At 41.7% G+C, this 26,573-nt stretch overlaps 2 protein-coding genes across 5 annotated transcripts in view; one reads left to right on the top strand and one right to left on the bottom strand.

Annotated features, from left to right (window-relative positions):
- FLT3 (fms related receptor tyrosine kinase 3) overlaps positions 1-3,247 on the bottom strand; it is a 64,069-nt gene extending 60,822 nt beyond the window's left edge. The window contains exon 1 of the mRNA XM_058186601.1: positions 3,112-3,247. Coding sequence (XP_058042584.1) covers positions 3,112-3,166 — 55 coding nt within the window. The 5' untranslated portion in view covers positions 3,167-3,247. The remainder of the gene's footprint in view (positions 1-3,111) is intronic.
- A 12,559-nt stretch (positions 3,248-15,806) lies between these two features.
- PAN3 (poly(A) specific ribonuclease subunit PAN3) overlaps positions 15,807-26,573 on the top strand; it is a 74,477-nt gene continuing 63,710 nt past the window's right edge. For 2 of the 4 annotated variants that reach the window (XM_058186376.1, XM_058186378.1), the window contains exon 1: positions 15,808-16,579. In XM_058186376.1, the coding sequence (XP_058042359.1) occupies positions 16,141-16,579 (439 nt within the window). In that variant the 5' untranslated portion in view covers positions 15,808-16,140. The other 2 variants (XM_058186377.1, XM_058186379.1) reach the window with 2 other exon arrangements.

Raw genomic sequence — 26,573 nt, forward strand, 5'->3', positions numbered from 1 at the left:
AACCATGAAACAATTAGGATTATAACATTATGGCAGAGATCAACATTGCACTAATTTGATTCATCTTGGCTTTGCACCAGTGATGGGTTGCTCCCGGTTCTCTCAGGTTCTTGTGAACCGGTAGTAAAAGCAGCGGGAGGCACCGCCCACCCGCTCGGACATCATTATTGACGATCTGTGCATGCGCAGAAGCGTGCGTGTGTACGTGAGCAAAGCAAGTCCATGAGCAAAGCAAGCGCGTAAGTGCGCTCCCATTGTGAACCAGAGGTAAAGGTAAGTAGAACTCACCCCTGCTTTGCACACTCAGCCTTTGTGGTTTATAAAACATCAACCGTACCTCGTTATAATGTATAAACCCAATAAATCTGAGTTTATTTCATAAATCATGGTTAATCAAATCATATCTTAGAATGATTCTGGGGCTATGTGGAGTGGGTTTCAGCAAAGAATAGTCATTATCCAGTCTCAGGGATACTCCTTCAAGGTAGATTAATGCAGAATGAGACATACATTGTATTAAGACATAATTTGATTTATTCAATAGTTCGTACTTATTTGGATTCATACGATATATTAAATAAAAAACATGATTCACAAACTGTTCTGGCAAAATTCACACAAACACAAAATCCCAATGCAGTATCACAACTGAACCCTGCCATCTTTCATTCGAAGGAGAATTCTGCCTCAGCTTCTCAATTCTTATGTTAATGGACTACGTTATTCTTTGCTTTAGTTATGGCTTGTTCAGATTTAGAGAAACTAATAAATCTTATAGATATGAGCAAAGTTACAGAATGCCACATTTGTATGAATGCAGTCTGTTTTCCTTGTTTTAGCATCTCTTAATTTGTCCTTATATAAACCTATTTGAGATCCAGGACATTAAAAAAAAAGCAAGAAATAACCAAAGAAATCATAAAGAAGCCATGCATTTCTGCTTGCACATGACATTAACTTACAGATGTAGACTGAATTTGCATATCACACTGAAATGTAAGATTGGCTTAGCAGTAAATTCAATTGTTTGTATTTGAAGCCTCCACCTGTAAGTGCAATTAACAAGACTTACATAGACAAGCTTAACATGATATTTAAATCAAAGGCTCTGACTTTATCAATCCTAAAGAAACCAGAAGACAGATATATAGCTTGATCTCTTTATTCTCTGATTTTTTCCAATGAATCTAGGATTTTACATCTGCGTATAATGCTAAGACTGGCTAATCAAGACACAAACAATTCATTAATCATGTACTTTTCTGGAACTCTTCATAGGTTTGCCAGTGTATTTGCTGCATCATTTAGTATAATATGCAGGATGGAATGTAAAAAGGAAGCCAGTAATAAACCATATATTCAAAAAACTGTTCATTTTATACATTATGCCAAGCCCCAAATAAGTACCTTGGCTTTTTATAATGGATGAATCCATTATAACTTCTACTGAGAACAGAACAGAATTTAAAGCACAATAAATACTTGTGAAACTGAAGACCTAGATATGAAACTGTATAAACACAACCAAGAATAAAAGGAAATTGCACAATTTATAGCATTTTAATTTTTGAACATATTTTACATTTAGTTTAAAATAAACTGCCAAAATCAACACGGGGAGAAAAACTACTTAAATTACAAGACAAATAAGTAAAATAGTGAGCTTGAATATTTGAATGTACAATACATATAAAAAAGGGCAACTACAAAAAGAGCTGAATTTTATTTTACAATATATTGTAGTAGGAAATGCTGCTCCTGCTGCAGTTTTCCCCAACATTTGGATTGGAGTTTTGGGTTTTCCAACAGAAAAACAGATTTTATTTCAAAAAGATTTATTTCAGACTAGACAGATCAAAGTTCAGTGGGGATTCTAAGCATGCTTGCAGGTGAATATATCCCATTGAACTCCATGGACCAGATGTACTCGGGGCTGTGTTGTATGAGAAATCATAAATCAAACCTTGACAATTTTAGAATTCAGCACATAAGAGCTGGTGGGAATATGCTGTTGTATTATTGTAGAATGGCTGAACCATGCAAATTAAGAACCAAAGGTTCTTAACCAAAGACATAATAATGTGGATCAGCAAATAATGGCATAAAAGAGAATATATTAAGGCTGAGCTCTTATAAATCATGACATGTATTCTATTATTACCTAATAATATTACATATTATTCTATATGTCAGCCCTAGAGGCAAATATAGTTATCTAAATCTTGAAAAACATAATTATACTACTTTTCTTGCTAACAAGATTAAAGGATATAAACAAGCAAAATTAAGTTCTTGATTAAATTAAGTTCCTTACCAAACTAGTTCCTTGTAAGAAAGATCAAAAAGAGGCTAATTATGCTGTGGGTTCATTTTAGAGCTTACTGGACTTTCACTCAGGAGTCATGGTTTTCCCTTAAGTATGGATATGAATAATATTAAACATATTCAGCAAGATACCCAGAAAGTGAAATATGAGCTTTGTCCTTTGTTCAATTGTATGAAAAGCTAAGATAAAAAAGCATTAAAAATGATTTCACAGTTTTATGAATACAATTTCACCATATAACCATTCAGTGAACTGGTAGCCAAAGTTTTAGCAGTAGCTAAGCAAAATACATATCCATCAACACAATAACCATCCTTTAATAAAGATCTACACTCATTACTTTATCAAGATATATTAATTGTATCGTTGGCTAACATATACTCAAATCTATTCTAAGAAAAGGTTTCATTTACATTTGGCTTTCTGAGCTTTCCAGTAGTTTTCAAATCTCTCAGATCAGAAAAAAAACTGATCTAAAAATCCTTCATCCTTGCTTATTTTAAATCCCATCAACAATTGTCATCCATCCTTCAGACACTTCTGAGGATACAAGCAGCCTGTTCTGTTAGGAAGGAGAAACAGAAAAAGGGCACAAAAAGAACACCAAAACCAAAGATGCATGGGACAAAATCAAATAGAAATGAAGAAAAATGAGTTATAAAAAAAAATCAGAGAAGGAGACACTAAAAAGAGAAAAAGGTGTAGGACAAAACTATAGGAAGAGGAGGAAAATTTGGATCAGCAAGGCAAGAACTATGAATGCTGATGTCAATGGGTACACTTACCAAGCATCTGCAGCTGACTTTTAGTTACGAAAATACTGAAGTGTTGCCGTCTCATTGCAGCTGTTGGTGCAAGAGTTCCGCGCTTGAGTGAAATGTTATTTCAAGAGCTTACACTCTGTATGTGCAGGTGGTTCTCTCGGGAATCCATCACAACCACTCAGCCTCTTGACTGTAAACCACTTCTTCTTTCTGAGGAGGAGTTTTGGGGCTCTTCCTGCAACAAAACAATAATAATGATAATGATAACAGCAGATTAAAAAACCCTACAAAAGTTGATGTTAACCACCAGCAAAGTGAACAATATCTTTCTATAGTATTCAATATGTTCTTTGCCTATCATTTTTGAGGATGAAAAGTTTTGATTCCCGCAGAAAAGTCTATAAAGCTCCATGGTGTTTTTATTTTTTCAGTACCCTCCCCTTTTATTTCAAGAAATATTTACTGTTTAAGAATTAACCATACAGGCATAGTTCTTTTTAGGAACAAGTTTGTTGTGCTAAATCCATACTCCAGTAGAGGGCTCTCAGACATCAGAATCATCAGGTTTACTGAGCTGCATTTTAGAAACCTAATCAAATAGTGAGGTTGTTTTTTTCCTTCCTATTCAGACTCAGTGTCAAACACCAGTCACCAATCACTTAAAAAAAGGAAATAGTAATTGCAAACAAAACATATGTTATTAGTTCAACATGCGATCCAAAACCAGCTTTTTAGAGCAAGGGTCTCCAACCTTGGCGACTTTAAGACTTGTGGACTTCAACTCCCAGAGTTCCTTAGCCAGCAAAACTGGCTGAGGAACTCTGGGTTGAAGTCCACAAGTCTTAAAGTCGCCAAGGTTGGAGACCCCTGTTTTAGAGGATGCCTCCTTTTCCTCAGTTATAGAACTGGTTCCTTTAATGATAACTCTTCTTAATGATAAATTATCAGCGTGAATGCACCTAAGTCACATATATAATGCAGGTATACTTCAGAATTTTTAGAATCCTGAGGAATACCAGCATTATATATAAAACAAAGATGCTAGGAAGGGAAACAGAGCATTCAAAATTATTTGGCTATACCAGGAAAAAAATAGATTCAAACTTACTAATTTTTAAGTAAGTAATTCGAAATGTTGTGATTCTTTTTAAAATCCTGAAGTTCCCAGTTTGGGATGGGAACACCATACAAATATCATCTTTCAGAAAAGCTTCCAGGTTTGAGAACTTTCTATCCCAGAAACCCCCTATGGCCTTCTCAAACCCTCAGAAAGCTAGAAAAGATAATGATTAAATTCACTTACTGCAGTAAGGCAACGATGTAGTTTGTTTGATCTGAGGTTGGAACAGAGGTGGCCTGCTGGGGGTTTGCAGGCATTCGGAAAAACCTCTTGCTAAGATTCCATGCAGTTTGGAGAACCCCCAAATCCCACTCCTGGCTGGCTCTGCCAACTCCTCCCTTCCCCGGAGTCTCCATGAGACCAGTTTTGGATGCGGTTAAGTGCAGGGCATACGCGGAGGCTTGGGAGGGCAAAAAACGGGCTTACTGGAAGTTTGGGAAGGTCAGAAACGGGCCTGTTTCTGGCCTCCAAATGGCTTCTGGAGCCTAGGGAGGCCATTTGCACCCTCCCGGAGACTCAAGGAAAGCCTCTGGAGCCCAGGGAGGGCAAAAACGCACACCCACCCACCATGGTGCAAGAGGCTGACTAGGTCACACCCACCATGGCCATGCCCACCCAGCAACCGGGCAGAGAACCCTTTGCTAACATTTTGAAGCCCACTCCTGGGCTGGAATGATATATGTTTCCAGCCATTTCTAGCTTATTCTATAAATCATGCACCTTCCTAGAACTATCAATGATTTTCAGAGTACCTATGCGCTCTGTGTGACTGTGCATGTACATGTGTAATGGGGCATGTGTGTGTATGACATATTGGGGATAACCTTCCAGAAATTAATTAATTAATTTCGCCTTTCAACTTCTTCAAAATCCCACCCATTGACTCTTGTTTTTCTGTTGTGGAATTTTTTAAAAATGCAACCATGGCAGTGTCCTGATCTTACAGGATGTTGAACCTGGCAACAATAATTTTATTTTATCTGAAACTCTTCATTCCTGGAACTATAATTCTTGGTACCATCACCCAGCTTGCTGACTAAAAATCTTGACATGTCGCACACACATCTGGAAGTCTTCAAGTAAATAAAGGATATATAAGCATATTTATGCTGTTCTCTGATAATTATTATTTGAATATCTGTTTTCTCATGAAATAGCTTTAATTATTATGGAGAATTGTTTTGAGTTAGTTATTTCAAAGTGCACCTGTACATTCTTTCACATTGAGCTTTCTCTTTAGTAAATAATAGAATAGAATAGAATAGATTTTTTATTGGCCAAGTGTGATTGGACACCAAGGAATTTGTCTTGGTGCATATGCTCTCAGTGTACATAAAAGAAAAGATACGTTCATCAAGGTACAACATTTACAACACAATTGATGGTCAATATATCAATATAAATCATAAGGATTGCCAGCAACAAGTTATAGTCATACAGTCATAAGTGGAAAGAGATTGCTGATGGGAACTATGAGACAATTAATAGTAGCGCAGATTCTTCTACTACGCATGCGCAGGATGGCGGCATTTTGAGAGTCATGCGGACGGCAGGTCGGGTTTTTCCCCAGCCGTGATGCCGCGGAGGTGGATGCCGAGCTGCCTGGACCCACTGCCCCGTAGATCATCTTCCGACAGCCGAAGAGAGACCTTTGGGTCTTGTCAGACCCTCGGCTGCCGGGAACGGGGCTGGAAAGTCGGGCGGACGGCGGATGGCAGCGGCCATTTTGGCTGGGCGCGGAGCGGCGCCCAGCGAAAGGGGCCGGGCCGGATCGCGGTTTCGCTGCCAGGCGGCCGCATAGGACATCGGTGGCCGATTTATCGTCCAGCGGCATTGATACCATCAGCGGCCTTGATACCATCAGCGGCACTGACACCATCGGCGGCGAATGGCGGTGGCCATTTTGGAGGGGCGCGGATTGGCGCACGCTAGAAATGGATCGTGGTTTGCTGCTGTCGGCCGCTCATGACACCGGCGGCTGGGAGTGGGCCGCTTAGTTCTTTAGCGGCATTGCTTAGCAGCACTGATACCAATGATTCCATCGGATGGCAGATGGCGGTGGCCATTTTGGAGGGGCGCGGAGCGGTATGGAGTGGCGCTCGCTGGAAATGGCTGGGCTGGATCGCGGTTTTGCTGCCTGTCGGCCACATGCGATAGTTTGCTGTTTTGTCATCATTGGCAGCATTCAGCGGTATTTTACATCAGCGATACCATCAGTGTACCATCGGTAACATCTGGGATCGTCTTGTCGCGTCATGGCCGCGCTATGACCGTACTTGTCATCAATGGCGGGCGGCTGGACTGTCTGCCGTATTATTTTCAGCGACACTGATAACACCGGCGTTGGACACAGACAGCTCTGGCAGACGGAATTTTGTTTTTAGCTGACTTTGTATATGATATCGTGTGGCATCTGTGGCTGAAAATCTTTTCTGCTTCTCTGAAAATCTTCTCTGCTTCCGGGACTGGCGGCATCAATTTTGGACGGCCTCGGTTTTAGCCATGGACGGCATTAGTGGGCAAAAACTTTTGCTGCTTTCAGTATGGGCGGAATCCATCAGCCCAATCTCCATCTTGACTGTTGCCCCTACCGGCCATTTGGTCCTGGTTTGTGACTGTCCTGGCTTTGTCCATAGGCCGCGATATCATCTAGCGACCAGGGAACTCCTTTTTTCCACGCTGTTATTTATAATTCTATGCATGAAATATACGTCTGCTGAACTTCTTCGACTGCGAGGTTCCCCCGCCTCGCAGGAATGGCCCTCTGGGTTATCGAGGGCCTGCCTTAACGAGGGGTCTTGGGACCCGGAGAGGTGGCATGCGAGGAAGAAGAATCTGTGGGGTTTTGTACAAGGGTTTTTTAAAGGGGGGGGAGGGAAGAGATGGGTGGGGGAAAAAACTTGTCGGGGAGGGTAGGTCCAGTCCCAGGATTTGTTCACGGCGTTCTTTCATCCGGTCCAAAGGAGGGGGGTGAGGGGTACGTTCCAGATGTTGAGGTTGGTTCCATCTGTACGGTAAGTAGGAGGGGCAGATATGGCGGAAGCAAGGGGCCGTATCATTTTCTGGGAGCACGTGCTCGCTGTTTAAAAGCGACCACATGCTCTGGCCCCTCAGTCTTTCCCCGTTCCACGGAAGGTCAGGATCCTCAGAGCCCGGGCCTCCGGTTGATGTTGTGCAATGCCTGGTCTGTGGTTAATAAGGCCCCCCTGATTTGCGATCCTATTCACGGGGAGTCCGCGGACTTTATGGGCATTACTGAGACCTGGTTGGGCACAGAAGGGGGTGTGCCCCTAGTTGAACTGTGCCCTCCAGGTTTCCGAGCATTCCATCAACCAAGGGCCCAGGGTAGGGGTGGAGGGGTGGCGGTGGTAATGAAAGAGGGTCTCGAGCCGAGAGAGTCCACTGTTCCTCAGATAGCCGGTTGTGAATCCCTTCTTGTGAAGTGGGGCCATAAGAATCAGATGGGTCTGTTGATCGCTTACCTGGCTCCTTGCTACGTGACTACAGCCCTGCCTGAGCTGCTGGAGGTGCTTGCCGGGGTGGCGGTTGAGATCCCCAGACTTTTGGTCATGGGAGATTTCAACCTGCCATCGGCCGGCTTGTCATCGACGGTGGTTCAGGAGTTCCAGGCTTCCATGACAGCCTTGGACCTGATTCAAGTAACTGATGGCCCTACACACACGGGGGGGTCCGCACTGGACTTGATTTATATCTCTGGACAGTGGTTTAATGATCTGGTATTAGGGGATTTAGTGATGGTACCGGTGTCATGGTCAGATCATTTTCTCCTCCGCCTAGACTTTCAGACCACCGCTCACCACCGCAGGGAGACGGAACCAATGTGTTGGTTCCGTCCCAGGCGCCTGATGGACCCCGAGAGGTTCCAGACGGAGCTTGGGCCGTTTCCTGAGGATCTTGCCCACGGCACGACCAAAGAACTAGTTGCGGCCTGGGAACAGGCCGCGGCTGGGGCTTTGGACCATGTCGTGCCTTTGCGGCCTCTGACCCGGCGCAGATCTCAATTGGCTCCTTGGTTCTCTGAGGAGCTGAGAGAGATGAAACGCCGGAGAAGACGCCTAGAGAGTACTTGGAGGTCCAGCAGTTCCGAGGCTGATCGGACACTAGTTAGGTCTTTTTCAAAGACCTACCTAGTGGCACTGAGGGTGGTGAAGCGTTCTTACGCTTCCTCCCTCATTGCATCGGCAGATAACCGCCCGGCCGCCCTGTTTCGGGTGACCCGTTCCCTCCTACACCAGGGGGGACGGGATGACCCCTTGCAGGGACGTGCCGAGGAGTTTAGTGGTTATCTATACGATAAAATCGCTCAGCTTCGGGATAGTTTGGACCAAGATTGCGATGATCCGGATGAGATGACTGAGACGCGTCTTGTTGAGGTTATTTGGGATGGGTTTGATTCTGTGGCTCTCGAGGACGTGGACAGGTTGCTGGGGAGGTTACATGCCACTACATGTTTACTGGACCCGTGCCCCTCCTGGCTGGTGGTGGCCACTCAGGAGGTGACACGAGGCTGGCTCCGGGGAATTATAAATGCTTCTTTGTTGGAGGGGGTCTTTCCCGCCGCCTTGAAAGAGGCGGTGGTGAGACCCCTCCTCAAGAAGCCTTCCCTGGACCCAGCTATTTTGGGTAATTACCGTCCAGTCTCCAACCTTCGCTTTGTGGCGAAGTTTGTAGAGAGTGTGGTGGCGTGGCAGCTCCCCCAGTACCTGGATGAAGCTGTCTATCTAGACCCGTTCCGACAGCTTTGGTCGCGTTGGTGGATGACCTCTGGAGGGCCAGGGATAGGGGTTGTTCCTCTGCCCTGGTCCTGTTAGATCTCTCATCGGCTTTTGATACCATCGACAATGGTATCTTGCTGCGCCGGTTGGAGGGGTTGGGAGTGGGAGGCACCGTTTATCGGTGGTTCTCCTCCTACCTCTCCAACCGATCGCAGACGGTGTTGACAGGGGGGCAGAGATCGACCGCGAGGCACCTCACTTGTGGGGTGCCTCAGGGGTCGATTCTCTCGCCTCTCCTGTTCAACATCTATATGAAGCCATTGTGCGAGGTCATCAGTGGCTTTGGGGTGAGTTACCAACTGTACGCTGATGATACTCAGCTGTACTTTTCCACCCTGGGCCACCCCAACGAAGCTGTCGAAGTGCTGTCCCGTTGCCTGGAAGCCGTACGGGTCTGGATGGGGAGAAACAGACTCAGACTCAATCCATCCAAGACGGAGTGGCTGTGGATGCCGGCACCCCGGTACAGTCAGCTGCAACCGCGGCTGACTGTTGGGGGCGAGTCATTGGCCCCAACAGAAAGGGTACGCAACTTGGGCGTTCTCCTGGATGGACGGCTGTCATTTGAAGATCATTTGGCGGCCGTCTCCAGGAGAGCTTTTTACCAGGTTCGCCTGGTCTGCCAGTTGCGCCCCTTTCTTGACCGGGATGCCTTATGCACGGTCACTCATGTTCTCGTCACTTCTCGTCTGGATTATTGCAATGCTCCCTACATGGGGCTACCCCTGAAGTGCACTCGGAGACTCCAGTTAGTCCAGAATGCAGCTGCGCGGGTGATTGAGGGAGCATCACGTTGCTCCTGGGTAACACCACTCCTGCGCAGTCTGCACTGGCTACCTGTGGTCTTTCGGGTGTGCTTCAAGGTGCTGGTTACCACCTTTAAAGCGCTCCATGGCTTAGGGCCCGGGTACTTACGGGACCGCCTGCTGTTACCTCATGCCTCCCACCGACCCGTGCGCTCTCACAGAGAGGGTCTTCTCAGGGTGCCGTCCGCCAAGCAATGTCGGCTGGCGGCCCCCAGGGGAAGGGCCTTCTCTATGGGAGCACCTACTCTCTGGAACGAACTTCCCCCCGGTTTACGCCAATTACCCGACCTTCGGACCTTTCGCCGGGAATTGAAAACCTATCTATTTATCCAAGCGGGACTGGCCTGAATTTTAAATTTTTAAATTTTTTCAATTTTAATAATTTTATTGGGTATTTTAATATGGTCAATTTGACGGTTTTAATTTCGGCCTTTATTGAATACGTGTTTTAATTGTTATTTTAAGTTTGTATATTTAACTGTTTTAATGTAGGCTGTACACTGCCCTGAGTCCTTCGGGAGAAGGGCGGTATAAAAGTTTAAATAATAAATAAATAAATAAATAAATAAATAAACAAATAAATAAATAAATAAATAAATAGATTCAGTAAATAGTCTGACAGTGTTGATGGAATTATTTGTTTAGCAGAGTGATGGCCTTCAGGAAAAAACTGTTCTTATGTCTAGTTGTTCTGGTGTGCAGTGCTCTGATAGTGTCGTTTTTGAGGGTAGGAGTTGAAACGGTTTATGTCCAGGATGCGAGGGATCTGCAAATATTTTCACGGCCCTCTTCTTGATTCATGCAGTATACAGATCCTCAATGGAAGGCAGGTTGGTAGCAATTATTTTTCTGCAGTTCTAATTATCCTCTGAAGTCTGTGTTTTTCTTGTTGGGTTGCAGAACCGAACCAGACAGTTATAGAGGTGCAAATGACAGACTCAATAATTCCTCTGTAGAACTGAATCAGCAGCTCCTTGGGCAGTTTGAGCTTACTGAGTTGGCGCAGAAAGAACATTCTTTGTTGTCCTTTTTTAATGATGTTTTTGATGTTAGCTGTCCATTTTAGATCTTGCAATATGATAGAACCTAGAAATTTGAAGGTTTCTACTGTTGATACTGTGTTGTCAAGTATTGTGAGAGGTGGAAGTATGGAAGGGTTTCTCCTAAAGTCTACCACCATTTCTACGGTTTTGAGTGTATTTTAGTAATACACTCAAAAGAAGTATTTTAGGGCCAAATCTGCACAAATATATTTATATAAATAAACATTTTTTCTGCACTTCACAGTATGACACGGCATGGTATGACCAAGCCCAACACCCATGGGATTCCCAATATCAGGAGTCATTGCAGAAACAGTGAACTAGAACACTGTGCATTTCAGAACTACACACCTAAATTTTGGTGCCGCTACCTGGATGTCACATTTGTCATCAAGAGAAATGCACAGAAAGACTTTCATACCATACTGAACTCCATCTTCCAAGACATTTTTAGATGTACTGGTCAACAGACAGAAAGATGAAAGCCTAGAAACCACAGTTTATCGCAAGGCCATCAAAAACAGTTGCATCAGAACACGATATGGCAGTACCCAGGTACCTATGTGAACAATTCAGGCAGAATGGGTACCTGCAATCATTTGTCACAAGATGTCTGTGCAACATGGTGGGGAGAGAAAGGAAGAAACAAGGTACAAGACCAACCACATAATACACCCTGCCATACATTAAAAAACATTTTGGAAGCTGTAGAACGCAGCTTCCGAAATCTGCAAAAGGGCATTGCACACCACCTAGAGCAGTGATGGTGAACCTTTTCGGCACTGAGTGTTGAAAAGGTAGCAGGGAAACGTTCACACACACACTCACACTCATCGGGGCCACACTCCGGAAAAGCCGAACCTCCGAGTTCTAGCGCGCATGCGCACCCAACAATCAGCTGGCCAGTGCACATGTGCACAGTGGTTTTCAGCACTGCTGTGTGGGAAAGGGTATCATGCTCCGGAAAAGCCGAACTGCCAAGTTCTGGTGTGCATGTGCACCCAACAATCAGCTGGCCGGCGCATATGCACACAGTGGTTTTCAGCACTGCCCCGCGCATGAAGGACAGTTTATCATTGCATCTAGGATATATATGAGTAGCGGGGTGGAGCCTCTGAATCTGGGAGTTTATCATTTTGGTCCTGGACTGTAGATGTCCTATCCCAGGCAGATGTGGTTTTTAATTTTCCTCCTGACTCATGAGACCTGCTCAAGAAGCAGGTGGCAGTTGTGGCTAGAAGGGCCTTTGCTGTTGTTATATGCCAGTTATTTCCCCTTTCTGGATACGGAGGCTCTTTGATCAATCACTCACATCCTGGTCATCTTCTATTTGGATGATTCCAATGCCCTTTATATGGGCCTATCTTTGAAAATTATCTGGAAGCTTCAGCTGATACAGAATGCAGACCCACATAGAATTTTGCACATCCCAAGGATGATGTAAGTAATGCTTTTACTTGGGAGCCACATGGATGCTGGTTTGCTTCCTGGGCTACTTCATGTTATTGGTTATTACCTTTAAAGCTGTACATGGCATGAGGCTTGATTACCTTTAGATCTATCTTTGCCTCATTACATCAATCCATCCTACCCAGTCAGGCAGGGAAAATATGCTGCTGATGCCATCAGTCAGAGAATTGTGACTGGTGGGGCTGAGGAAAAGAGCCTTTTAAAACCATTTGGAACATTCCTGCCCCAGAGGTGAGGCAGGTCTCCACTGTCCTGGCCTTTCAGGAATGCTTGATGATCTGGTTTGCTTGGGATCTGTAGAGAAACACATAACATGGGACTAGTTAATGCTCTAAAGGCCCTCCCTTTCCTTTTTTAATTCTGGATTATTCTATTCTTGTTTTATCTGTTATTATTATTACTATTATTACTATTATTACTATTATACAAAATGACAGTATACACAGCAAACAAGATAATTATACTGGATTTCGTATCACAGATCACTAGTCGAACACTTCTCAAGCATTTAGGACTGCGTGATGTATCCGCGAATTATGCGAGCAGATCCCAGTAAGGTGGCCTTCTGCAGCTGACCAATGGTGATCTTGTCAGCGCCAATTGCTTTTAAGTGCTTGCCTAGGTCTTTAGGCACAGCTCCCAGTGTGCCGAGTACCACTAGAACCACCTGCACTGGTTTATGCCAGTGTCTCTGCAATTCGATTCTCAAATCTTGATATCTGGTGACTTTTTCAAGTTTTTTCTCATCAATTCTGCTGTCACCAGTTATAGCAATGTCGACTATCCACACTTTTTTCTTTTCCACAATCGTGATATCCAGGGTATTGTGTCCCAAAACTTTATCAGTCTGTATTCGGAAATCCCACAGTAGTTTTGCATGCTCATTTTCAATCACTTTTTCAGGCTTACGATCCCTTATTATGACTATGATTATGATTATTAAGCTTTTAGTTTTTGTCCATTTGTCACTCTATGAAGGAGATGGGCAGTCACTCAATGCGATATATAAATAAATATCTTCATATACCTCAAAATCTACAGAAGCTCTGAGTGCTCCTTCAAACAAAGCCAGCTGTCATTCTTAAATGTGAAATAGCTTTGCTAAGGAATCTCACCTGGCACCTATTTTATAAACATTTCAACTTCAAGACCTTTTTCAGTCAGCAGCCTTTGATTGATTGAAACATAGGAAATTATCATAGTATTTTAAAATGTGTATCATCTAATCTAGGTTTATTGTATACTTGTGCCAATTTGGAGATAACATGATGCATTTTAGTATCTTCTTATATATAGCTTGGGACCAGGTTCTCTGAAGGGCTGTTTTCTCCCAGTTACATCCACCTGTCGGACCCAAATGGAAGGCAGGGAATGTTGTGGGTCCCCTCTCCCAAGGAGATATATCTGGTAGTACCCAGAAGTCAGGCCTTCTCTGAGGTGGCTCCCTCCCTTTGGAACATCATCCCTGTGGAGATTAGATTGGCCCCTACTTTGACACTCTTTCATGATGCCCTAAAGACCTGGTTTTGCCAACAGGCCTGGGGAACCGAGTTGGATGGAGTCCATCAAGTCACTTATCTGATTGTTGTCAGAGGGTAGGTGGATTGATTGTTTTACTGATTGTATATTGTGTTTTATTTTTGTAAGCTGCCCAAGGTCACTGAGAGTGAGTGTGCGGCCACAAAAATTCTTATAAACAAATTAACAAATAAATAATTTTATCATTTTGCTCAAACTTAAATTGATTTTCTAAGCCTACTCAAACTGGACATCTGGTATACATTTAGGGTTCAATCAGGTTGTAAACAATAAATAGAAAAAAATACTTCTTCCTGGGACAGTATTGCTTTTCTGTTGATTTCATAGCTATAATATTTATAACAGTAACGATGAAAACTGACAGTTGAAACATTAAGAATTGTATTTCAGTAACTATCCTTTTTTTTATTCAGTATTTTAGAATATCCAAGAACTTGAGGATGACTAATATTAATGTAATTAAAGAACTTTCCTGCATATTTGGTTATTTTGTGGTTTATTGGGAGATACTTTATTTTTGAATTGGTTTTATCATTATTTTTATATTCTTCTTTCCAAAGGATTTGTTTCATGTTCCTGAGCTGACTAAACTAATGGTAATTATGTGTATTATGTGAACCTTTCGTCGCGAGCTTAAAACGCATTTATTCATCTGCGCAGGACTGGGTTAGTTTTTTAAATTTATGGGTTTTAATTGGGGGTTTTAAATGGGGTTTTAAATTGTATCTAAATTTTTAGGCCGTTATTGAATCAGTTTTTTATATAGTTTTTAATTTGTATTCTATGTATTGTTTTTTTTATTGGCTGTGAACCGCCCTGAGTCCTTCGGGAGAAGGGCGGTATACAAATATAATAAATAAATAAATAATAAATAATTGATTTGTTGGTTCTTCTTAATTATATTTAAATGAATCTATTTGATGGACTGCTATTAATGTATTACCTCATGAATGTATTTATTATATTGAGATGTAACATTTAGAAAGGCAGTATTGTATACATGTGCTAACTTTATTCCTTTCATCCATTACACAAAAATCAGGTACGTGTACCCAATATGTTTTACAAAAAGATGGCCAGATTTATTATCTTTTTGAGAGTCCATTCAGGAGCTATCAACCTACCTTGGGCAAGTATTTATAATTAAATCCACATGTACCAGCCTGAAAAAGGGTATCCCAAGAATGATGGAGGGGGTGGGGGGGAAGGATACTCAGCCTTTTCTTGTCACGTCCTTATTTCAAAGGAGTGTTTTCCCATTAATCTTTTTTACCCAGGTTTTCAAAATTATATTTATGCCTTTCATATTTTTAAAATGTACACACCAACTTTTTTTTATATAATTAACTGATCCCTGCTCTAAGAACTGTGGCTTGAACAAAAAAATCAATATTTGTGTGTGTGGGGAGGAAGTTCTCAAGCAAAAGCAATGTTCAGAATAACTATAGGAGCGAAGTTTGTTTTTTTAAAGTACTTTTAGGTAGCATTCATTTAATTTTGAGCAGGCTGTGGAGGATGGCATTGCGAGGTACATATGTGCAACCAAGCCTCACTGTTCGCCATCAGATTTATTTCCATATAAAACCGAAGAGGATTGCACTCTTGTAAGAGAAACGAGTACGGTTTATGTGAATGTGTATGTATCTCGACGATACAAATATTCCATATTCATCTATACACTACGGTGCGGGGGGAGAGGATCTATATATATACAGGAAAAGGTTTAGGAAAGCCGCTGCGCTTCTTTCCCGGCCGTGAAAGGCAAAAAGTAGACGGAGTTTACCGCAACCAAACGCCCGCTCCCTGGCTCCCACCGCCGCCCCACCCGCCGGAGCTGAGCCAGGCCTCCATCAGCCCCTTCGCTTCCTCCGGGCCTAGATTACCCAGAGGGCCTCACTGTGGCGCAGGCGCATTGAGGAGACAGCTCAGGAAGAGGAAAATGGAATAAACAATCCCGCCGTTGCCGCTGCCTCCGGGACCTTTCAGCGCCTGACGGAAGGCCCCCATTCCCCCCCTCCCTCCCACGGCTCTCCTTTAGCCTCTTCTCCCCCGCCGGGCTCGCTTGACCCCTTTAAGAGAAGCACAAGCGCCCTCCCCCTTTCCTCCCTTGTCCTCCTTCGTTCCCGGAACTCCGGCAGTGACAGCGGCGGCCGTGGGACGGCTGCTGCGCCCGCTCCCCGCCTGCCTCCCATGGTGCGGCGGTGGCCGGCAGCGGCCGTGCCTTCTGAGGCGGCCTCGCTGCTGCTTCTGCTGCTGCTGTAGCAGCCGTCGCCGCCATGAACAGTGGCGGCCTCCCCTGCTCCTCTCCGGTGGCCCCCGCCGCGGCGGTAGTAGGGCCGCCCCCCGGGCCGGGAGTTCCGGCGTCGGTGGCGTCGGTCCCCGGCGGGCTGAAGCTCAAGTTCTGCCGCTACTACGCCAAGGACAAGACGTGCTTTTACGGCGAGGAATGCCAGTTCCTGCACGAGGAGCCCGGCGGAGCTTCCGCCGCCTGTCCCGGCCCTCCGCCGCCGGTCGCCCTCGGTGGGCTTCCGCTTGGGCTCCCTCCTGGCCCCGCTGCTCCTTCCGTCGCCGTGGCCGCCTCGCCGGGGCACGGCGGTAGCGCTGGCTACCCGGGACACGGGGTAGCGGCGCCTGGAGCGGGGCCTAAGAAACCCCCCGAGCTGCTGGGAGGAGGAGCAGGCGGCGGCGGGGGGCTGGACGGACCCCGGCTGGCCAGTGAGTGTGGGTCGAGGGAAAGCCTCCGGTAGGCGACGGTGGTGGTGGTGGTGGTGGGCGGCGGGAAGAGAAACGGGCGTGGGTTATATGGGCCTCCGGTCTCGGGCCTGGGCTGCTGCGCGGCTTCCTTCCAGAGGAAGCTGAGATGTTAGAAGCGTCTGTCGGAGATGGTGGCTTCGGAAGAGGGTGGGCGGCGGTGGTTTGATAGGGCCGTTTCCTCGGGGTTTTTTGAAGGGGGATTGAACCCTGCGGAGCTGAAAGTAAAACGTTTGAACGGAGTAAGAGGGGGGGGGAAAGCTGCTAGTATTGGCCCCCTACTCCTCCTTCCCTGTGGGAAAATCTGATTGGGAGATGAACCTGCGGCAGCCTGTCAAGAAATAGTAAAAAGGGGTGTGGTGGAGGTTGTGTGCATGTAGGTACACACTGGGTATAGCTTTTTATTTAGAACAGAATAGAATTCTTTATTGGCCAAGTGTGATTGGGCACACAAGGAATTTGTCTTAGGTGCATATGCTCTCAGTGTACAGAAAGGAGAATAAAATACATTCACCGAGAATAAAAAGATACAACACTTAGTGATAGTCAAGGTTACTTATAAGCTACCAAATGATAGTCAAGTTTACTAATAAGCTATCAAATCGTACTAGGAAACAAAAACAATATAAATTGAAAGATACAAAGCAACATGATTATAGTAGTAAGTGGGAAGAGATAGATACTAGTAAGGAAGAAGAATAATAGTAATAGTCTTAGTAAATTATTTGATAGTGTTGTGGGAATTAGTTGTTAAGCAGAGTGATGGCATTAGGGGAAAAAACTGTCCTTGTGTCTAGTTGTTCTGGTGTACAGTGCTTTATAGCATCTTTTTGAGGGTAGAAACAATTTATGTCCAGGATGTGAGGGGTCTATAGATATTTTCACATAAATATTTAGTTATTTATATAGCTAGAAAGGCGATATGGGGGCTAAGGATGCTCATGCTGTGTGGCATGAATGGAGATTTAAAAGTACAGCCCAAAGCCATGTCTAATCTTTTTACTAATGCCATCCCTTAGGGTTTGTCATTTTTCCCCCTTCAAGGGTCTATGTCTAGTTATATTAACAGTGCTAAAACATTGCTTGTGGGAAGCCTAAATTGATTTGGTTTATCTATCTCTCTCCCACCCCCATTACAAAATTGTAGAATCTTCTGTTTAAATTGTCAGCAGTGTGGAGGAAAAAATCAACAGCATTTGTTGGATATCTTTTGAAGTGTAGCTTTTGACAACTTGTTGGGACATTCCTGTAGATTATTTTTCTTTACTCCTTACAGCTTCTAATCAAGTTCTAACTTTTATTTGTTAAATGCTTTGATCTAGAGCAGCTTCCCACAGTAAAAGGAAGAAGGGAGTATATTATACTACAAAGCTGCCTTTTTGAATGTCCATATAGGTTGGTTGTAAAAACAAGAGAGTTTTAATATACATTTCCCTGTGTGTATTGTGCACAGAAGAAAATACTGGTATAAATCCTCCATTTTTTTGGTCAAATTTTTCTTAAAATAAACTTAAAGAGATATGTGAAAATAATTGTAACTATCAAATAATCAGAAAAGAATAGATTAGTTAATCTAATAAAAAGTAAAATTTCTGGAATATCTCAATTTGTGGAGTCCTTGGTGCTCTCTGAGCTTGTTTCTTGCAGACATTTCATTACTTGACTAGGTAACATCAACAGGCCTAAGTAAGTGCGGTTTCCTCCCTGCTTATATTTAGTAGCTTGTTCTGCCAGTATTGGTTGGAGTGGTGGTAGTTCCTTGATTAGGGTATTGTTTGCCTGCTTGATTGTTTGTCTATTTGATTGTTCACTTGCTAGCAGAAAACAATACTCTAATAAAAGAACAGGGCACGATGGCTCAGCAATTAAAGACGCTGAGCTTTGTTGGAAACCTGACAGCCCGGGTTTGAGACCTGAGCATCGCGCAATGCGGGTGAACTCCCATTCTTGCCTCAGCTCCTGCCCACTTAGCAGTTTGAAAGCATGCAAATGTGAGTAGATAAATAGGTACCATTTCAGTGGGAAGGTAACATCATTGCCTCGGCATATAGGTCATATTGACCACATGTCCACAAAAATACTGCCTCCCTTAGCTAAGAAATGGAGATGAGCACCTCCCCTAGAATCTGAAACAACTAGACAGGGGAAATGTTTACCTTTACCTTTAATAAAGGAACTACCAAGGAGTTAGTTGGGTAATTAAATGACTGCAAACAGGCAACCAAGCAACCAAGAGAGCATCAAGAATGCCATAGTTCAACCCAGGCCTACATGTATTTTCTCTTGTATTGATTCTTCAGTTTAAAAGACCTGTTAAAATAATAGAATTATTATAGTAAATAGTTAATAGAATGAACTTTAGACTAGGACATCTTATAAATCAGGGGTGTCAAACTGGTGGCCCATGGGCCAGATGCGTCGGGCACAGGCCATGCCCACCCCAGCTCTGTGAAGGGGATAAACACGATTTGTCACATGATAGCAACGTGACAGTGCAAGTCTGACACCCTTTAAATGTTGCTCCTTCTATGAAGTCTTGATCTTAAGTGAATCATTGTGTCTTAACGCATCTGTAATATGTGTGATAATGATTGCCTTATAGTTGGATAAATTTGGACTTGAAAGGATTGCAAAACTGGTTTGAATTGCTGGATATGAAATTGGGCATTTAATTGTATACTTTTAACATGTACAATATATTAATTGTTGCTTAGATATCTACAAAAATTATATTATGGAAAAATAGTATGAATCACACAATTCTCTATTCTGTTGTTCCTTTTCCTGTTAGCATCACATATTGGATTCTGCTGTGTGTTTGCTAGGGGAAATTCGGTATAATCATTCAATGTTTTGATGACAATATACTTGCAGATTCAAAAGGAAAGTTAACCTTAAATAGCATAGCATTTGTAATTTTCAAGAAATTTATAAAAGTTTTTATCAGAAAAAAATAACACTATACCTTTTTAGTTATGTTTCTAGGACAAAATTGAAAGCTCTCAAGATATCAAAATGTCTCAGTGTGTATGAGTCTAAAAACATAAGTGCTTGCAGTGTGTTAGGTGGATTTTTCTAACAATCAAGTATGCAACAGGCTGGCTAAAAAATAATTAGCAATGAGACAAGTCCCTTAGCCTATTGCCTTTTGTAGAGCAATGTTTCCTGACTTGGTGGCTTCTAGGCATTTTAGTATAAAAGTCCCATTGATTCTATCTGGCAACAGGTTGAAAAGGTGCTGTTGATAAAGTTTTCCCCCATGATGATCTCTGTTTTAGATAGCAGGACAGCTTTTCATTTTTGGGTTGACTAACTAGTCTCATTCACTACTTTATAGCACAATATTGCTATACTCAGTTTTTTCAAGTCCAGCACTGGATTGTCTTGTTCTTCAAAAAAGATGTCTAGTCATGATAGTCATACTCCGCCAGTCATATTTTGTAGACTTATTGCCAAAGCATGTGGGACCTTTCTATAATTATATTCAGAAAGCTGTTTTTTTGAGATGCATCTATTATATCTCAATTGTATGTGTATTTTAAACAAGTATATAGAAGGAGCGGGGAATAGGATTTATTTATGACCATAATTACAATTTGTTCAATAAAATAATAGGAAGGAAAAGACTGAAAAAAAACCCTGACCTTTGGAAGAATTGATCATTAAATGTTTTTCTGATTAATTTAACTAAAAAACCAGACCGGAATAAAATTATTATGTTTAATCCTACATTTTAGCTTTACTCAAATACTCAGTGAAGCAGATTTAAGAGAAATGTGTGTGTGTGTGGAGGAGGAAAAGCCATGAATGCCATTATTTTTCTCTACTAGCTCCTTTCGCTGTCTGTCTATTGCTTCTTCTGCTAAGGGTGTACTTAAGCTATAGTGTTGACAGAATCAAGGCTGTGATAGGTAACTCCTTTGCAGGAAGAGCCACTTTCCAACAAGCTATGGCAACTTTTTTGACTCCTGGTAAAAGGAGTTGCCAAAAGCAGCGAAGTATACCTTTCAGCAGACTATATTCCAAGCTCAGAAGCAGTTTTGTTTCATGGTCAGAACAAATCATACGGTTTTTCCAAGTGGTATTGTTTTGAGTGCTTTGCCTATTCTAAGTGTGACAGTTGATCTGTTTGTGGCCCACGGCTGGACTGCTTTTGTGCAACTTAGCTAACATAAAGCAGCAGTCATATTCCTGATGCTGTTGGCTTAGATTAAATGGGATGATGTGGCAGTTGAGTGTTGAGAAGAAAGCAGTTAAGTACTTGGCTAGATAGAATATAAAGATGGTTGCAGGTTCATGCCAGCCAGTTTGCCTGCTAAATTATCACTAATTTTTTATTTTACTTTGCTATGGGGAAGTTAGAATTTATGTGGTTGTTAACTTTGTGGCTAAAGTTTATGTAGGAAGGCATGTGGGTTGCATGTGTGTAGTGCGGTATTTTGCTAGCAGAATACAGATGTGTGTGTATGTATTACGTTTCACAAAAGTGTTGCTAAAGCTTTTGAGATTGCATAAATGTGCAGTGGGTATTTTCTTCTCTTTGACCTTTGATGTATACCTAAAGTACATTTAAAATTTTGGGGCGAAGTTTGTTCTTGCCTTCTGGGACTATGATCAGTTGTTTAATTTTTTATGACTTAAGATTGTTCCTGTTATGGATTTTTCGGAATGTAGTTTTCTTGCAGGGTAATATTATAATAAACTTAATATTTACCACTGAGCTGTGTATATTATATGCTTTGATGCAAGCATTATAAGTTTCACATTTGGTTGTGTTTCAGAAAGATTTTAACATTTTTTAAAAACATAAAAATACTCCCTAGTGAAGAGTGTAATACATACTACCTGGCTGGACTTCTCTTCTGAACCTGCTGTGTTAAAGTGTTAAGTGCTTTTAATTTGTTAAAGTAAGTACTAATGAAAGAAATGCAGATAATTTCCTTTATTTGCTCCTGAGGTTAACAAAAGATTTATTTAACTACCTAAAGATGTAATTTTTTCTTATTGAAATCTCTTGATCCAGTCTACTAAATATAATCTATTGGAAAACTTTCAAATATGTCTTTAAAATTCCTTTAGTCAGTTCTTTTGCAAATTGACTGGTTGGTAGTGGTCATTGTGGATTGCCATCCTACCTAATCTTGGCACCCTTTGGTGATTATAAGGAATAGAGTCTGAAACTACAAGTTTCTTGTAGCCAAGGTACTCAAAGCATTTTATTTTATTTTCTACAGAAGTATTCAAACTATTTGACTTGTCTGAATATTGTCAATTTAGACCATTCAATGGATAATATTTACAACATCTATCTTGTTTGTACAAAAACTAATTTTCTGATTTATGCAGAAAATGTGATTAAGATATCTAGTTGAAGAATATAATAGAAAGTTCTTAGTAACACTTCTTAAATGGGGTTAGGACAACCTAAAGCATGTTTTTAGGCCAGATTGCAGGGAAACCTGAATCCCAGTAGAAAAGATAGCAGGGCATCTGCTAAACTACTGTAATATGTCACTGACTGGAAAAAGCAGTGAAGGAAGTAAAGTAATACATCATTCTGCATGGACAAGCATTTGGGTCACTGTAGCTTATGTTTCTCCTATCATTGGTAAGAAGGTAACAGGCACATCGTTTGTAGGTTTGTTTATACGTAAATGTCTTCAAATATCTTATGGATTTGTACATTTTGGAAAAGAGTATTTCATTTATTTATTTCATCCATAATTCCTAACTTTAAAAATGATTAGAATAAGCTGTAGAAAAGGCAATTACTTGAATGTAAGAACAAATAGAAAATATGTATCATATGCTAACTAGTTACATGGCACAGTAAGGCCCATATTTTGCAGCACTCTTAACAGTTAAATTTATCTACATCTCCAAAATTATTTTCAGAAATAAAAAGATAGATATACCTTGTATGAAAGAGACAGATTTTCTGTGTGATATTTTTGAAATGAGTTTTCCCATAATGTGATGACCTCCAGACACATTATATCCTTTGTTGTCTGGGGATGACAGAAACAGTAATTTAGCACATCTGGATTGCACTTAACTGGGGTTTGGAAGATTTGTAGAGATAGTAACACCATAATCCTGTCTATATCTAGTTCAACATAAATCCCACTACTGTATGTAGGTTGCATTATAGCAGAGGTCTTTAAACTTGGCAGCTTTAAGACTTGTGGACTTCAACTCCCAGAATTCACTATGCTGGCTGGAGAATTCTGGGAGTTGAAGTCCAAAAGTCTTAAAGCTGCCAAGTTTGAAGACCTCTGCATTATACAATAGAATTGTGCAGCCTAAGGCTAGAGGATTGAAAACTATTTCCCTCATAGTTGTTTACTTCCTCCATAAACATTATACAAGAGAGTGCACCATCTCTTTGCTTCTACGAGTTGTTTTGACCACAAGACCAAATGCTGGGAGATGGATAAGGAGATAGGTTTTCCGTAAGCTCTCCCTTTGCTTGTTTCTATTTGGACTATGGTTAGTTAAATGAATCTGTTTAAAAAACAAAAGCAAGCTTCCCATTTCCATGTCCCCACCCCCTCCCCCCAGCTTCACACTTCAAGAGTAAGTAGGTATTGTAGAAGTGAAGCATTTAATTTTCATGTATTGTTTTTACTTCACTGATAATAATTGGGCTAAACTTATGTTTTCAATCCAAGAATTTTATTGAGTGTTTCATTTTTTAAAAAACAAACTCTGTGCTTAATTACTCTGGGTTCTCCTTATGTAGCACAAGTACAAGCAATGTAGCACATTCTCTTAACAAGGGCTCTAGCTAAATTCAAGTATTCCATAGGTTTATTTTGGCTGAAATAGCTTCCAAGTTGTGAGTTATTGGTGAATCATAAGTAAAGGATTATAAAAATGTCCAGAGATCCCAGGATTGGGAGAGTTCATATAGAGAAACAAAATAGGATTTGTTTTTGTTGCTTAAGGGATTATTATTACTGTTTTATTTTACTTTTTCACCTCTGACAACAGTGACGTGGTGACAATAAAGGAGAATATTTGTAGCTCAGGGCTGAAATGAGGGGTCCTTGATGCTTCCTTCCTAGCACTGATGATGTTACCTAGTTTGGGTAATGAAATGTCTACAAGACAACAACCAAGCTCAGAGAGCACCAGCAGTGATATAGCCTACACAACAATGTGTGAAAGATGTGATCTGTTCCAGGCACTTTTTATTTTCAAATAAAAATAGGGAGGCTATTTTTAGGGTCTCTATTTATAGGGGAGACTATCGTATGCAACAATCCTTAGAAACCTGTCAATTACGGCAAATTTTGGAAATGTAAAGACTTTCTGAAAATGAGTAGCAAAGAGAATTAGTAGGCCAAATTAGAAAGTCTGTGTATATATCTTAGGATATGTAAATAACTATATCCCAGTGCCTATGCCAGGGAATTGAGATATCTGAACAATGTTAGGGACAAATTAACAGACTGTACCATCCAGAGGCTATAAACTTTAGTCTGTATCTAATGGGAAGAATGCGCTTTTCTGAGCTTGTTGATCAGAAAGGCCGGCAGTTCGGTGGTTCAAATCCCTAGTACAGATCTCCTGCGTGAGCAGTGGGTTGGACTAGATGACCTCCAAGATCCCTTCCAACTCTGTTACTGTTAAGAATACAGAATGGTGCAAACATGTCAGTCAGTCCATGTCTGTCAAATGTTTGATATTTGGAAGCTGTTTAGAAATAGTGAAATTGTAAGAAATTACGTTGCTTTCCTTCTGCTGTCTCTGCTACAGTGTGCTGAAACAAGCAATGCTTCATTTAAACTTTGGATCACATAATATCCAAAATACGTGAGTATGAACCCCTAATGGGATAGAAAAATGCACTTTGGAAGTAAAAGCCTCTGTTTTCAGAGCTAAATAGTTTTTGTTTTATCTGCAAAAGCAAATCCCTCAAGAGGCCATCTTACCTCCAAAGAGATGAAAGTTTTGGGCAGGTCTTTAGAAGTGTAAATGAAGGGAGAAGTAGTGAGGATGGAAGGCTAAAGAACCTACCTACTTTCCTTCCTTCCTTCCTTCCTTCCTTCCTTCCTTCCTTCCTTCCTTCCTTCCTATCTTCCCCCCCCTCCCTCCCTCCCTCCCTCCCTCCCAAAGGGATGTGTATGTGTGTGGAGGGGGGGAGGAGGGAAAGAGAGAGGGGGAGGGAGGGAGGGAGGGAGGGAGGGAGGGAGAGAGAGAGAGAGAGAGAGAGAGAGAGAGAGAGAGAGAGAGAGATCTATTATGGGACAAAGGAGATGTCTCAACGATGTCTTGCTGCCAGAGCTACTAAAAGGGGTGGTGATTTGAACTCTGGCTGGCAGAGCAACTATTCCAACATTTTGAAATAAAGATTTCTTTGTTGTTATTGATACAAGCTCAAAGAACAGATTGTAGTAGCAAATAAAAAAAACCCATAAGTTTGAAAGGAATTTGGAAGTTTGTAATAAAACGAAGACTAGTGATGAAGAGCCAATTGATTGACATGTTAAAGATGCAATGAACTTTTCTAGATTTAGGCTCCACTGTATTATGTGTTACCCAGTCAGGAAGAGACATAGAGTTGAATGTGTTGACGGGGATTGTTAACAAGTAAGAATGGAGATCTGCTGTTGGAAAGAAAATTACTGGAAACTGGACTTTTCAGAGTAGATTCCCCAGAGAGTTGTAAATTCTGTGTTAATAGAAAACCATCCCAGCTTCCAGACCTAGTAGAGCAGTGCGAAGGGAAAGATTGTATTAAATCTTGGAATACACAGTTAGATTGTAGGAATTTACAAAAAATCAGGTACAGTAGATGCAGAGGAACAACTGACAATAAATCTCAAAATTGCAAATTACAAATATGCAATCAACATAACTCTGTGTGTTGATGAATCACGTAGTACGAAAGTAATTCTGAAAATGCAGCGTAATAGCAATTTTCAGTGGGTAGAGAAATCCATACTGACTTCTGTTCTTCTTGGATCAAAGACAGAAGCAGGCATTTTGTAATTTGTATTTTTTTTTTTACACTTGTAATTTTCTTGGATGAAGGATCTTATTTTTGTTTGCTGTTAATAAGGCATAAAGTGACCTGCAAATTCAGATTCTTTGTGGCTTATGTAGAAAATAAATTAGAAAGAAAGCCACAGATTTTCTATTCTCATAATGGGACAGAATTTATGAATGGACAGATGTCTGGTTATATAAAGGAAAACGGGATTATGCATGGGCGAACTGTCCCCTTTGCATCAGAAATGGGTTTATAGAAAGAATAAACATTTTTTGTTGGATAGGTTCAAAACTATGTTAGTTGATGGAATCTAGGTAATAACATGATTTCAACAGCTAATAGTCATTGACAGGGGCTACCTACTAAAGGTATGAAAGACAAACCTTATGAACTGTGCTTCCACAGAAAATCAATTTACCTATACATTTGGATCTTATAGTTTATACTTATGTTTCCAAAAATAAAAAGCTGTATTGATTAGTATCTAGCAAAAAAGGGTACAAGAGGACAAATGCAAGATTACAATAGTATTGCTTTCTTTGATGAGCGAGTAAGGCCACCTAAAATGTCAGGCTCTGAACTTAACAGCTATCAGCAGACAATACTATAATGTTTATTTCCAGTTTCTGGTTTCAAACCAGCATCATATTTTCAGAAGGGAACTTAGAAGAACCAGCTGATGTGGTGCTGACTGGGAAAGGCAAATGCAGTTATAGTAGCAGCATGAGCCACAGCTAGAGCATTCATAAAGAATAGAATAGAATAGAATTTTATTGGCCAAGTGTGATTGGACACACAAGGAATTTGTCTTGGTGCATATGCTCTCAGTGTACATAAAAGAAAAGATACGTTCATCAAGGTACAACATTTGATGAAAGACCTAACAAAGCTGGGGTCAGGTTCTCAAACCTGAGAGATATTTAAAAGCTGCCAGCTTATGAATTCAAGAAATTTTAAAGA

Source organism: Ahaetulla prasina, chromosome 5, assembly GCF_028640845.1.
Source record: "Ahaetulla prasina isolate Xishuangbanna chromosome 5, ASM2864084v1, whole genome shotgun sequence".
Classification (NCBI taxonomy): Eukaryota; Metazoa; Chordata; class Lepidosauria; order Squamata; family Colubridae; genus Ahaetulla; species Ahaetulla prasina.